The sequence below is a fragment of the Barbus barbus genome, assembly GCF_936440315.1.
Source record: "Barbus barbus genome assembly, chromosome: 28".
In the NCBI taxonomy this organism is placed as follows: domain Eukaryota; kingdom Metazoa; phylum Chordata; class Actinopteri; order Cypriniformes; family Cyprinidae; genus Barbus; species Barbus barbus.
Window position 1 is genome coordinate 19,783,517 of NC_136756.1, and position 13,285 is coordinate 19,796,801.

General features: G+C 35.7%; 1 protein-coding gene and 1 pseudogene across 2 annotated transcripts; both read right to left on the reverse strand.

Annotated features, from left to right (window-relative positions):
- Positions 1-570: 570 nt before the first annotated feature.
- On the reverse strand, positions 571-10,573 carry LOC306848822 (annotated as a pseudogene). The gene is made up of 18 exons: positions 10,490-10,573; positions 10,082-10,288; positions 9,766-9,807; positions 8,711-8,954; positions 7,524-7,679; positions 7,020-7,144; positions 6,899-6,964; positions 6,150-6,194; positions 5,911-6,095; positions 5,656-5,832; positions 5,233-5,470; positions 4,854-4,943; positions 4,106-4,167; positions 3,234-3,306; positions 2,865-2,960; positions 2,513-2,739; positions 1,232-1,312; positions 571-764 (listed from the first exon to the last, which is right to left on the reverse strand). The product of its transcript is annotated as an uncharacterized misc_RNA (transcript).
- A 618-nt stretch (positions 10,574-11,191) lies between these two features.
- Positions 11,192-13,285, reverse strand: ela2 (elastase 2). The gene is made up of 8 exons (XM_079381861.1): positions 13,082-13,285; positions 12,816-12,904; positions 12,452-12,549; positions 12,233-12,355; positions 12,013-12,149; positions 11,778-11,923; positions 11,480-11,632; positions 11,192-11,361 (listed from the first exon to the last, which is right to left on the reverse strand). The coding sequence occupies exons 1-8, from the start codon at positions 13,155-13,157 to the stop codon at positions 11,344-11,346; spliced, it is 840 nt and encodes a 279-aa protein (XP_079237987.1). The 5' UTR covers positions 13,158-13,285; the 3' UTR covers positions 11,192-11,343.

Sequence of the window (13,285 nt, forward strand, 5' to 3'; positions counted from 1 at the left end):
GTCCATAAGATATGTGTTTGTATTTATACAACAGTTCAATAAACAGTAAGTTAATATTGAGTAACTTACATTTTAGACACTTGTCTGTTTTTCCTCCGTCAAAGAAAATGGTCAAAGCAACATCAATCCTTACTTGTCTCTTGCACCACACAGTAAATGTGTTTACTTCCTGAATGAATTATCATTTTTGAACCAGAATGATTCAATGACTCACTCATAAACACAGACATGTTTTAGTCAGGGATTAATCTGCATTTTTGAACGAATCGGTTGAGGAAATGATTCGGTGGCTCACTCATAAAGGTAGCAGTTACTTGTTTCGTTTATGAATGAATTCATGTTTGTGAATGAATCGGTCGAATGAATGATTCAAATGACTCACTCATAAAAACAGTCACATGCCACCTCCTTCTGATGAAATATAATCTGCAGAAAGATTTCTAAAATGAGCATTTTATCAGGCTGCTATGTGTAGGTTCAGTAATTTTACTTAAATGGCAATGAATAGGTTAAGACATTAAGAAATATTATAACATTTATTATTATTATAACATAATTCAACATGCTCTTTAGTTGTGTTCATGTCAGTGGGCCTCAGTGAGCAGGGGGTGTTGTGAACTCTCGGGAGCTTGCAGAGGATTGGCCAAATCAGAGACCATTGAGCAGATCTGCTGTTTCTGCCCCATTTCTTTCTTTAGATTATCCAGATCACTCTCTCTCCTTTTCAGTCTCATCTATAAAGTCCGTTTCTTCACTGCTGGGGTCTACGAACACATACACACAGTAAAAAAATATGGCTGTCAATAGGGCTCATTTCAGTAAAATTAATTATGCATGACATATCAAAAAATTTTATGAATATTTGCTAAGAAAAGCCCCCAAATGGAGATAATTCAAATTCATAACATTATTGTGGCAGACGAAAGTATTAAAAATATGCATTGTTGTATTTTGTCTGTGCTGTTTTTTAATAGGTCTAACATCAAACGAACAGGAACAGATTCATGCTCCATTTATAGCAGTGAGATTATGAGCTCAGGAAAGAACAAATTTGGTGGTGCTGCTGAAAAATCTATTAATTGCACAGTCTGGAGTTTCTCTGTAAAACCCCAGGCAGCCTGTGGCAGACAGCATAGATTTAGACCTTACATATGTTCTGGAGATCAAACACACACACACTTGCATCGGGACACTGATTCAAAACCAATCCACTGTTACCACTGCCACGTACCTTTTCATAGCTTTCATTTGGTATACAGTTGTGATGGCCCACTCTTCCATTCTTTCTGTCCGTTCTCTCCGTACGAAGGCTCTGTAGAGAAAGTGTTTATTATAGACGGCACTGGGTGAACTACAAACCCTATGAAGGTAGCTTTCTATAGAGAGACAGGAGACAGTATATCTGAAATGTTAAAAAATACTGACTTATGTCTTTAAATAGGCAGTTAATTCAGTTCATTTGTGAGTAAAAGTATTTTGCCTGATTGTTGGTTTTTACCAACTAAGGGATCAGTCAGAATTGTTTCTCTGCACGTCAGAATGCCGCATGCAAGTTTGTTCAGGGAAAGAGCAACTTTTTGATGTTTTATTTTTTCTCTCTATCACAAAGTTGGTGTCAGTCAGACTTTCTCACTTTCTACGTGAGCTTGTATGTGTGATACCCTATTATTTCTGTTGGTAACACTGCGTTCCTGCTGGTTTCTCTGCAGCTGGTTGATGCTATCCTGTAGAACCTGCTGAAGCTGTTCTGTCTTTTGTCTCAGAGTCTCCAGTTCTGCCTTCACAGAATATACTATACTATACTATACTATTATATTATATGTATTATTTGTTTTACCTTATTTTTCGAACATGTATTATAATATAAAATAATATAATACAATGCAATACAATACAATGCAATATAATATAATATGCATTATTTGTTTTTATCTTATTTTTTGAACATGTAATGTAACAATAAAAATATATTGAAAATCCACCTAAATACTAATGAAGAGAGGGAGTTCATAGTTTTTTTTCTTAATAAAGTGTTACCAATATTGCAATATAAAATAATAATTGTATGCTATATTATACTATTAAAACTCTAAAAATGTATTGAACATGTACAATAAATATAATATAATATAATAACATTGTTTTTGACAGCAAACACTAAAAATGTATTGAAAGTCCACTGAATACTGAGGAAGAGAGGTAGTTTTTTCTTTTTATCTTATTAATCTTATTAACATTATAATATAAAATAATAATATGCATCATTTTATGTTATATTATTGTTAATTTAACATAATACATTATACAAATATAAAAAAGTATATACAAATGTATATTAAATATAATATGCATTGTGTTACGTTATATAATTTTTTTGACATGAAACACTAAAATGGAAGAGGGAGTTTATAGTGTCTTTTCTTAATATCTTAATATAAAATTATGAAACAGTGAGAAAGAGGAATGAAATTATTTGTCATGAGTGTGTGTGTTTTTTGGGGTTTTTTTGCACCTGAGTGTGTATATCTCTCTTTGGTTCTCCTGCAGCAGTAGTTCTTGTTGTTGGCTTTGTCTGTTCTGTAGATCAAGGCGGGTTCTCACAAACTCCAGGTCTGTTTGTCTCACAGAGACTATGTGCTGTCTCTCGTCGGGAGGTAGGTGCTTTAAACTTGCACAGCCTGACAGCTCACCGTCGCTTAGCTCTAGAGCCTCACGCAGCACTCGCGCTAGCTGCAGGTACTAAACCAAAGACCAAAAATAATCATTCATTAATGATTCACTAAAGCAAACTCAAAATAGAGCACAATCTCAGGGCCACAGATGCATGTTTCACACAATTTAGTTTGAATGCGTACTGCACTCACTGTTCTCTCACTGAGCTCCAGAGCATCAGACATGTCCAGTCTGGCTGTATGCTCTCGTGCTGCCTCGGTCAGAGCTTCAGGGAATGTAAAACCACTCTGTGTGTGAATCAAATAAGCACATGAATAACACACTTCACAGTAACATACACATACGAAAGTCTGAGACCATTTATATATTTAGAAGTTTATGAAACAAATGATAATGTTCTTGTTCTTGCTCTTCAGTGCTTTTCTTTATGGTTTCATGAAAGATATAAATAATATTTTTTCCTCTGCTGTCATAAAGTGTTGACATATGTTTATTCTACTGTAATTTTGCAATAAAATATTCTTATTCAGTATGTAAATCTGAATGTGTAAAGCGAATACCACAGAATTGACGGATCTGCAGATCTCTTCATCTGACCCTGTTTCTCTGGCTCCCCCTGCTGGGACAGACGCTCTGTAAACAGGACAGAAGAAAAGTGACAATGTAGGCCTGAATTTGATCACATAAGGATCGCCAGATTCAAATGTTTGATCATTAGTTATGAGGGATTATAAGACTCACTGCTAGGCCACTTCTGTTCAAGAGCTCTGATTCGCTCTAGCATGTCACGCAAACATTCTTGCTGTTGAAGAATCGCTTCCTCGCGGCGATGACCTTTATGTTTTGACCCCTGATTGATGACATCATTAGGAGCTGTCATGAGTGCCATGAGAAAACAGCATTCATATAACAGTTAGCAAAGTGTCTGTTTGTGATTTATGTGATTTATGTTTGTCATTTTTTCTTACGAATGTACAGTAGGATTTTTCTTACGAATTTAGTTTCAGTTCAGTTATTTTTGGAAATTTATGAGAGGCTGCACTCACCTTTGAGTTGCTCCTTCAGTGATTCTCTCTCCTTCTACATCTCTTTCCATCTTTCCTCACTCTGCTGAGCTTTTTTTATTTGTGTCTCCATGGCAACAATGGTGTATGCATGTTGTCGCACCTGCTCCCTGTACTCCTCTACCTCAACCCTGTGTTTCTTTCTCTCCTCTTCATCTCCTCTCTGCAGGGCCTTGGCCTCTCTTTCCTCACACTACTTCATCTTCTCGCTCCTCTCCTTCTCTTTGAGATGTAATTCACGCAGTGTTTCTTTCAGCTCTGCCTCTCGTATCTTGGCTTCTTCCATCTTGGTTTGCCACTCTCAATCTCATTGCGCAAGGCACTCTTGGAAGGTAATAAAGTGACAGTCATGGAGTTGAACAACTTACATTGTGTGGTTCTGTATCCTATGGAAGCCCATTTCCGCCACATAAGAAAAAAACACATCATACTTTGGAAAATCATAATTATGAGATAAAACGTCATAATTGTGGCATAAAAAGTTGAAATCATTAGTTACTAAGTCATAATTCTGAGATGAAAACTCTGATTTATGAAAAACTATATCATTATAATACAAAACAAGACAAATTTTTTATGGCGTAATTTGACTTTTATCTCATAATATCAGAGATAACCAATATGGCCATGTGCTGAAAACTGGGAAAAAGTACAATTATGAGATATTAAGAGATATTAAGATACAATTATGAGATTGAACATTACAATTCTGACATAAAAAGTAATAATAAATAATTATGAGATAAAAATTTAAATTTACATTAACTTTTTATCTCGTTTATACCATTTAAGTCTTTAAAAGTCATATTTATTACATAAAATGTGACTTTTATGTCATAATTATGACTATGTCTTAGTCAACTTATTTTGTCATCATTATGATTCACCAAACCATTTTTTTTTTCATATGTGGCAGAAATGGACTTTCTAATGTGTCAAAAGGGTAGAAGCAAATAAACAATTTGGTTATGTGCTGGGAACTAACACATATGGGTAAATATTTGGCAACTAGGCCCTTAGAAACCAGATCAAATATAGACATGGAGCATGTGTTGTGAGTTGAGATCAATTGTATTTCATTTAAGAAGATAAATTAAATTCTTAGTTTTAACTCACCTCAGTTTGTCTCTCTGACTGTAGATCAGCCATGACCTCTTCCAGCTGTCGCATTAGTGTGTTTTTCATCTCTCTCTGTCCCTCTGCTGCCTGAATCAATAACAGGTCAAAGGTCAGGAGAAACTTCAGTGAAACTAAATTTTATAGTGAGCTCAGTTCATGAAATGAATCTAGTCCATCAGCTTGGAGTCAGTTCTCTGAAATACGTTCATTAATATACAAATTTCCATTGGAACTGGGATGAGTTTTATCTATAATTATAAAAACTGAAAAATCTAAATGACAATCTAATTGAGACCATCTCTCAAGAGGTCTATGCCTCAGAGACTAAATGAAATGAGTTTAATTTGACTTGGTGTTTTTAGAAAGACAACATCACCTGAAGTTTTTCCATCTCAAACTGCTTTTGCATGAACTCCAGCCTGCTGTGAAGATCTCTCCTCTGAATCTCTGTCTCCTGAAGCTTCTCCATCTCTGACTTCAGTGCAGGAAAGAAAGACATGTTTTCTGATTCTTTCACTGATTTTGAAATACTTTGCTGTAATACCTTTAGTTTCCTTAGCTCGGATTGGACGTCCATGTGGTCCTGGCACAAAATCTGTAAGGCACTGATACTCCTAGACAAAAGAAATAATAACAATAATTCAGACTACTTTTCTGTAAAATGAGCTGAAATTTAATAACATTTAAACTTAATTTGTAATCCTGTACTACTGAAAGCAGTATCACTTCTATTCTTGTCAGGCCCAGTTCTCCTAAATCTCTCTAAACTTTCTATTTCTTAGCTCCAGTCTTCAATGACACATCAACCCCTGCTGTCTGTAAGCTCTGAGCAGCATTCTGCACTTCTCTGTGCAGTAGGTTCAGTATAGAAAGTGAATGCTCCTGAATCCAGCGGAGTGCAGGACTCAAATTCATGTCCTGCAGCCCAGATATTTCCATCAGAACTTTGTCCTTGTACTTCATCTTGTACTCGTCTCTATATACAAATGGAAAGAGATATTATAAAGCTGTGCAACATGCTGTGCAATGCTGAAACACAAACATACTACATTACATGGCATAATCAATGTTTCCACCTACTAATACCTGACATTCTTGCAGTCTGGCTCTAAATTTCTGGGTCTCATCCATCATTTCCTTCTGTGTGTGAGCTTCCTCTTTGAGTTTCATTTCAAAGTCATGCACTTTTGTTTTGTACATCTCCATCTGTTCCATTAGCTCAGTTAAACAGTCCAACACCTGTAAAATAAAAATAAATATAAAAACAATGAAATTTTGGCACAGTTTTCTCACCAGCATGTCTGTCCAAACCAGTGAATATGGACTGGAGCTGGCAAGCTATAAAAATGACAACAAAAAAAGCACCACAAAGATATCATAAATGTGGTCCACCTGACTATATCTGATTTTTTAGTTCAAGTTAAGTCAGATTCATTTATGTAACACTTTATACAACACAGATGTTCAAAGCAGCTTCACATTAATAAAACTAATTATTTCAAAGCAGCAGCATTAATCAAACAGGAAAATAACAGCTAATGTTGTAAAATTCTTCAATCAAGAAATGAATTTAAATGAAGCTTTAAAGCAGCTATACAGAAGATAACAGTGTCATTATTCAGCTCAAGTCGGTTTAATGCTGATTTAATTCAGTTCAGGAACAGTGTTGATTTTGCAAAGCTAGTGTCATTATCTAGCTCAATTATGTTAAAATTTTGTTCTCATCTGATAGTGTCAGTGCCATAATCGATAATATTGCTGAATATTAAATATCTTCAGGTGACAGTAGAGGAGAAAAAAATCTTGGGAGAAACAAAGCTCAGTCTGCGTTTAGAGGAGCTTAAAACATGCTTCCAAACTAGTTTTCCGCAACATTGTCTAAATTTAAATGAAAAAGATTTTGTTGACATTTGTAAAAATGTATTGATAATTGTCATTTCCATCACCTATACTGAAAACATCTCTATACCGTTGACACCTTTTTTGCAAAACAATCCCTGGATGTAAACTTGGCTTCTGATTGGCTTGAAATGTTTTCTTACCTTTTGGTCTGATTCTTTGTCAGAAACATGCACAGTCTTGACAATCCGGTAATGAAAACTGTCAAACTTTGAAGAAATTTCAGAAATGTTAGCGTAATAGATACCAGAGTAGTCATCTTACCAGAGTGTTGTTGCTGCCTTGACTGGGTGTGTTTTGAGTTCTTCTTGAACTCTCTGTTCTCTCTGCTGCATCTGCTGATGAAGCTGCTTCAGTCTGTCTATCTCTGTCAGCAGAGAAGCCTGTTTCTGCAGCACGCATCACACATGAAGAACAGACACATGACACCAGATTTCATAAGCTGTGTTCACCTGGCCCAGTGGCCTAATGGATGCGGCATCAGCCTCCGGAGCTGGGGATTGTGGGTTCAAGTCCCACCTGGGTCGTTGTGTCTAAAAGGCTGTATGTTTATTAAATCACGTAGAGATCAGGACTGGGTGAGAGGGAAACAACACATACTCACTTTCTTGAGCGATTCCACTTCACTCTGTCTGGTATGTAGCTCATTCTGATGCTTCTGAGTGTCTTTCAGCCTTTAAAACAACACCAAACAAAAGGAATAGTTATCTTTTATTGATAAAAACCTTTTAAAACAGCGTCATTAAAACATCTACAGAGCTCAATGGCTGTAGAAAGAGAGGGATGCTGGAACCTTGTCCATCATGCTTGTGAGCTTGGCATCTTTGTGTCTGACGTCTTGTCTGAGTTTGTCCACCTCAGCTGCTAGTTTAAGAGCTTGTTACTCTCGAGCAGACACATCTTTCTTCAAACTGGCAACCAACGCTAAATAAAGAAAAAAATTAAATACAACACAAAATAACTAACTGCTCAGATCTAAAAGGCCATGCCAATATGCAATATGCTATTGATAATTCCACTACAAAAATATAACAATTCATCTCAGTATTACACAAATGATCAAAAGTTTGGAGCAGGTAAGTTTTTTTTTTTTACTATTTTTGAAAGAACTCACCAAGGCTACATTTATTTGGTCATAAATCAGTAAATCAGTAATATTGTGAAATGTTATTTCAATTTAAAATAATTATTTTAAATTGTAATATTTTGTCAAATGTCATATATTCCTGGATGATCCAGTCTTCAGTGCCACAGGATCCTTCAGAAATCATTCTAATATGCTGATTTGGTGTGCAAGAAACATTTCTTTTGTTGATGTTTATCCACAAAAAAAATTTTTTTTTTTCTTCCAGAATTATTTGGTGAATATAAAGCTAAATATTATATTATATTATATTATATTATAAATGTCTTTAATTTTGATCAATATAATGTATTCTTGCTGTATAATAGCATTCTTTTTTTTATAAAAAAATCTTACACACTAAAAACATTTGAACTGTATATTAAAGGAAGTATAAAAATAATAATACTATATACGCTTAAAATTTTACTTTTATATATGCAAACGTATATATAATAATATCATATTATATCTCAAAGTAAATGATCAATATAATTTATCATAATTTTTCTAGATAGATAGACAGATTTACCATATGTAAATTAATACTGTGCTGCAATATGAACTATGTTGTAAAAAAAAAAAAAACCTCAAATGGCAAGAAAAGGTGCACTTTATTTGGGTTGTATCATGAAATCATAACTGCAACTTTTGTATTTGTGTATGACAATGAATCTGCTGCTAGCACGTGGTTGCAGAAGGTCTCTTCATACACCCCTTCAGGATGACCCAGGTACGACTTGAAGCCACAGTCTTCAGCTCCTAAAGCTGTTGCCTTACCCATCACAGTCAAAACTGTAAATAATATAAAATGTAAAGTAACAAAGGAGACTGTAATACCACACCTGCTCCTTTAACTGTTGTATCTGATCTTTCTTCTCTTTGATGTCATTCTCCAGGCAGCGAAGTCTGTGTGTGACATCTGGATCACCCTGCTTCTTCTGAGACAGCTGGAGCCTGAGAGCTGACACTTCCTCCTTCAGGGCCACGATCGCATCATCCTTCCTTTGGGACTCATCCTCAAAGCACACAGACACATGAACATGTCTATCTCCAAGCCGATGCAACCTCTCCTCCTGAGAAAGAACACAGTTGTCAGTGTGTTGTTTAAGCCTTTTAGCTCTACAAGATGGCATAACAATAGCATGAATGGTCCAGCAAAGGGAGACTGACGTGTTTTTAACAGGATGTTGAACTGCTTTGAGAATTGTTAGGTCGAGTCTTATTTCTAAGATAACATGCTCTCTCTGTGTTACCACTCCAGCTTCCTGCAAAAAATTAAAATTCACAAAAATAATCTAAAATAAATTATATTATATTATGATATATTATTCACTTTCCCATCAGTTTGGTACAGTGTTATTTTAGAATTAGCAATATATTGTACTATTATAGCTTTTATTCATATTTTGAATGAGCTTTTATTTTTATATTTAAATTTTTAATTCAATTTAATGTATTTTTTAATATTAAAGTTTTATTTCCGTTTTAGTTTGTATTTATTGTCAGTTAATCGTCTTGTTTCATCCTAACATTTTTCAGTTACAAGACAACATTTATAATTTTTGTTTATAGAGTTTGTTTTTCACCTAATATTACATTTTCCTTTATTTCAGTTTTATTTCTATTAACAATATTATTTGAAAAGTTTTAGTTAAAGATAACACTGGTTTGGTTTCTCTAATAAATCTAATAAACTTTTAAAAACCTGCATGGTTTATTTTTAACCATTTTCTATTTGGGATAATAAAAAAGGTAATAATGAAGTAATATAAAATTTTGACTGACAAAAAAAAAACAAATTGTGTGCTGAAAAGTCTTTACCAGGTCTGCTAGACTGGGTAAATTTTGCGATCAGGAGCAACAGAAGGGGTCCGGGGGTGAAACAGAAGGGGTCCGAGCTCGTACCCAGGCCTGGGGAATGGGAGACTGGACAGCCAGAAGAGGAAGCTGTTTGGGAGTGAGACAAAACTTTTTGTAAATTTTATTTAAAGGTTAGATTGATCATTTTACGTATTATAGAGGATAATATCATATAATTTAATATCAATTTGAATCTGTGCATTGCAGGTCTCATTTATGATAATTAATTACCATATTTTATGTGTCTTTGAACTTGAACTTAAGTCAATAAAAAATGCTACTGAAAAAAATATCAACGAATAGACACAATATCATTTCTGTTGAAACACATATATTTTACTGATTTCTCGCTGTCAATGCAGAGCTCATAGGTTGATCCTCCATAGCCAAAGTGAAGCTGGTCTCCTGGAGAGAGATGCACAGTGGCATTGTGTATCCGGCAGTCCCTGACGTAGGTCCCGTGGGCAGAGTTTAAGTCACGGATAACATAGCAGCCGTCTGCTTCACACCAGTCAATAGTAGCATTACATTCATTCACCCCACTATTCTGAGCAGATGAGATGAGAAACACAATGAATGTGTGAAACACTTGTGTGAATGTCCTCTCTAGTGACATGTCTAGTAGGAGTCCATATGTCGTCATAGGCTACTCAGTATAAGATCATCTCATCATGATGAATAACTAAAAGTTGAATCAATAACTGAGTACATATGAGTGGACACACTGGGAAAGAATAAGGCTTAATACCTGTAGGCAGAGGTCAGAGTCTTTGTGTCTTCCTTTAGGCTGGAGTTTAAATACCCAGTTTAAAGTTTTGAGGTAACCCCTCATTTCAACCTGCTGACGAAATATAAATTGTAATCTGGTAAATAATATATATATAGCCCTTATTATTTGATGTCGTGGTATTAAAAAGTATTTTTATAGACTTTTATCGAGAGGAATTTCTGTCAATAATTTTCTGTCGCCCAAAAGTCAGTGTATTTTAGTGGTGTGAGGTAACAGTTTTTACAACAAATTAAACCAAAAATCCATGATTAGGCTTGGCTACTAGTTAAACTGTGGTAACCACAAATTATGGTTTTGCTATAGTTTAACCATGGTATTAGTAAAACGGTGCTTATACAATGGTAATCAATACACCGAAAACATGGTTATTACATTTTTACTGTTGTAAAACCATGGTTAATTTTTGTAAGGGTAGTTTTAAACACATTATGTTTGACATGTAAATGTATAATAAAAGTTACTTCAAACATTTAATAAAACTGTTTTAAATGCTCTCCCAAGTCAACATTAAAGTTTGTCTACAAACTTTACTAACTAGTTTCTGGATCACACTAGGCTACAAACCCAGCACATTTAGCTCCTAGCATAAAAGAACTAGCTATCTAAAATAGATATGATTGGGAAAATATCTAAGCAAATAATACAAACACAACCATAACAAAAAGTGGAAAAATTATGCTTTTTAATGGTTTCTTTCTTCTTCTTTTAGGCCAAGAGCAGACAAAAATAGTGTTGTTGAATAAATTTGTTTATTGATTCCACATTTATTTTGTTGTTGTTGTTGATTTTGAGGTAACCACACCTTTCACACTTTAATAAGAGGTCATCACCTGAAAAAGAAGAGGCTTGTTTAAATATCTGAATGTGTCTTAAATTTATGTCAACAGGATATGTGAAACGATGGCATGTGTTCAGAAAAATACCTACAGGTTTATATAGTATACTCACATTGTTGATCCAGGAGATGTAGCCAGACACACGGGTGAAGACGGAGGGCTTCTTGGGGTAGTTACAGCCCAAGCTGGAGCCAAAACTCACAATACCGTGAACATCCCAGGTGCCGTCACTTCTCTGGCAGTTCAGAGGGCCACCAGAATCACCCTGTACAAGTGAAATAACATCATTAGTGTACATTTTCACACGTACTGGTTATTAATAATGGAATATCAAAATATAAACACTTATATGTTTATGTATGTCACGTATGTCACGTCACTTATAAGTCAAAAGCGTGCATCAAACCCACATTGCAGCTGGACACGACTCCATCTCCACCAGCGCACACCATGAGGTTGGTCACAAGGTTGCCCCACCAGTCAGACCTAGTGCAGGTATTGTAGTCCACAACAGGGAGCAGAGCCTGCTGCAGGATATCAGCAATGGGGCCATTGGCTGAGGGGAGAGAAAGACAAAAGGGACCACTTTAAGAAAAAAACATTTTTTGTTTGAAAATAAGTAAAAAGCAATGGAAAGGCACCTACTCCAGAGACGTCCCCAGCCAGTGACGTAACAGGAGAAGTTGTGAGGCAGAATGCTGCCGGAATTAGGCAGGCAAGCAGGTGAAATCTTGTCAGTGAAAGTCACTGGACTTGACAACTTGATCAGGGCAATGTCATTGCTGGAAAACACACAAATATATCAAAAACACACTCTCAGATTAGACTTTTTGTTCCCCTATGTTAAAATTAGATGAGGACCAACCGGATATTGTAGGAATCCCAGTTCTCATGCACTATAATCCTGGAAGGAGAGATGGCGAGAGAGCCGGACTCACTGCCGAGTGCCAGGTTGTGCTTGCCCACGTAGACTCTGTAAGTGCGGCTGCTGCTTGGCAGAAGTTTAAGACATAGTTTGAGTCCATCTCATAATGTAGATCAACTTATGGAAACATTCATTCCTTTTTTTTTTTTTTTACCGTACCCAATGCAGTGAGCAGCAGTTAAAACCCACTGCTTATCGATCAGGGTGCCACCACAAGTGTGATAAAAGCTGGAGCCGCTCTGGTACTGGAGAGACACCTGAAATTGAGAAGGTAAAGAGTGTTGAACTGAAGCTCCTTTCGGTGAATTTAGTAATACAGTCGAAGTGATTTCAGAATTATCATTACATATTTCTGTGTTTGCAAGACAAAATGGTGTAGAAATAATTTTCACTCAGAAATTGCTAGTAAATTTCACAGTTAGTTACGAAAAATAGTAACACACTGAATTAATTAAAAGTAATTTCTTGTAAAATTTTCTACAATAAACTTATGTTATTTTTTCCAGTGCAATATTCACAATACCTGCCATGGCCAGCTGTTTGGTCTAACATCAGTTCCGCCCACCACCCTTGAGGCGACAGGTTTATAGGTGGGCTGCCCACAACCGTAGGCTGTTTCAAGACAACATGCAGACACAATGATAAATTATATGTCTGCTCAGATTCATTAACTGTAATGCATATCCATGTGAAATGTGAAAGATATTCCTGCTCATTCCACAGTTTAGGAGCCAAAGTATAAGAAAATGGTTTGAAGTAGAGTTTGAAGTAGACAAATGTTCATCTTACCGCCAGCAATGAACAGAGCCAAGATCACAAATTTCATGATGCTTGATTGCAGTGGTTGCAGGCAAACACCTGTCATTTATATAACTAACCTGGACCTAACCTGGACCTGAACAGCAACACAGACCAGTTACATGTCCTGTAGGAAAGCACCGATAGCATTCCCAGTATCATTTAGCCTTGTAGATAAGCATCCCAAAATATCAG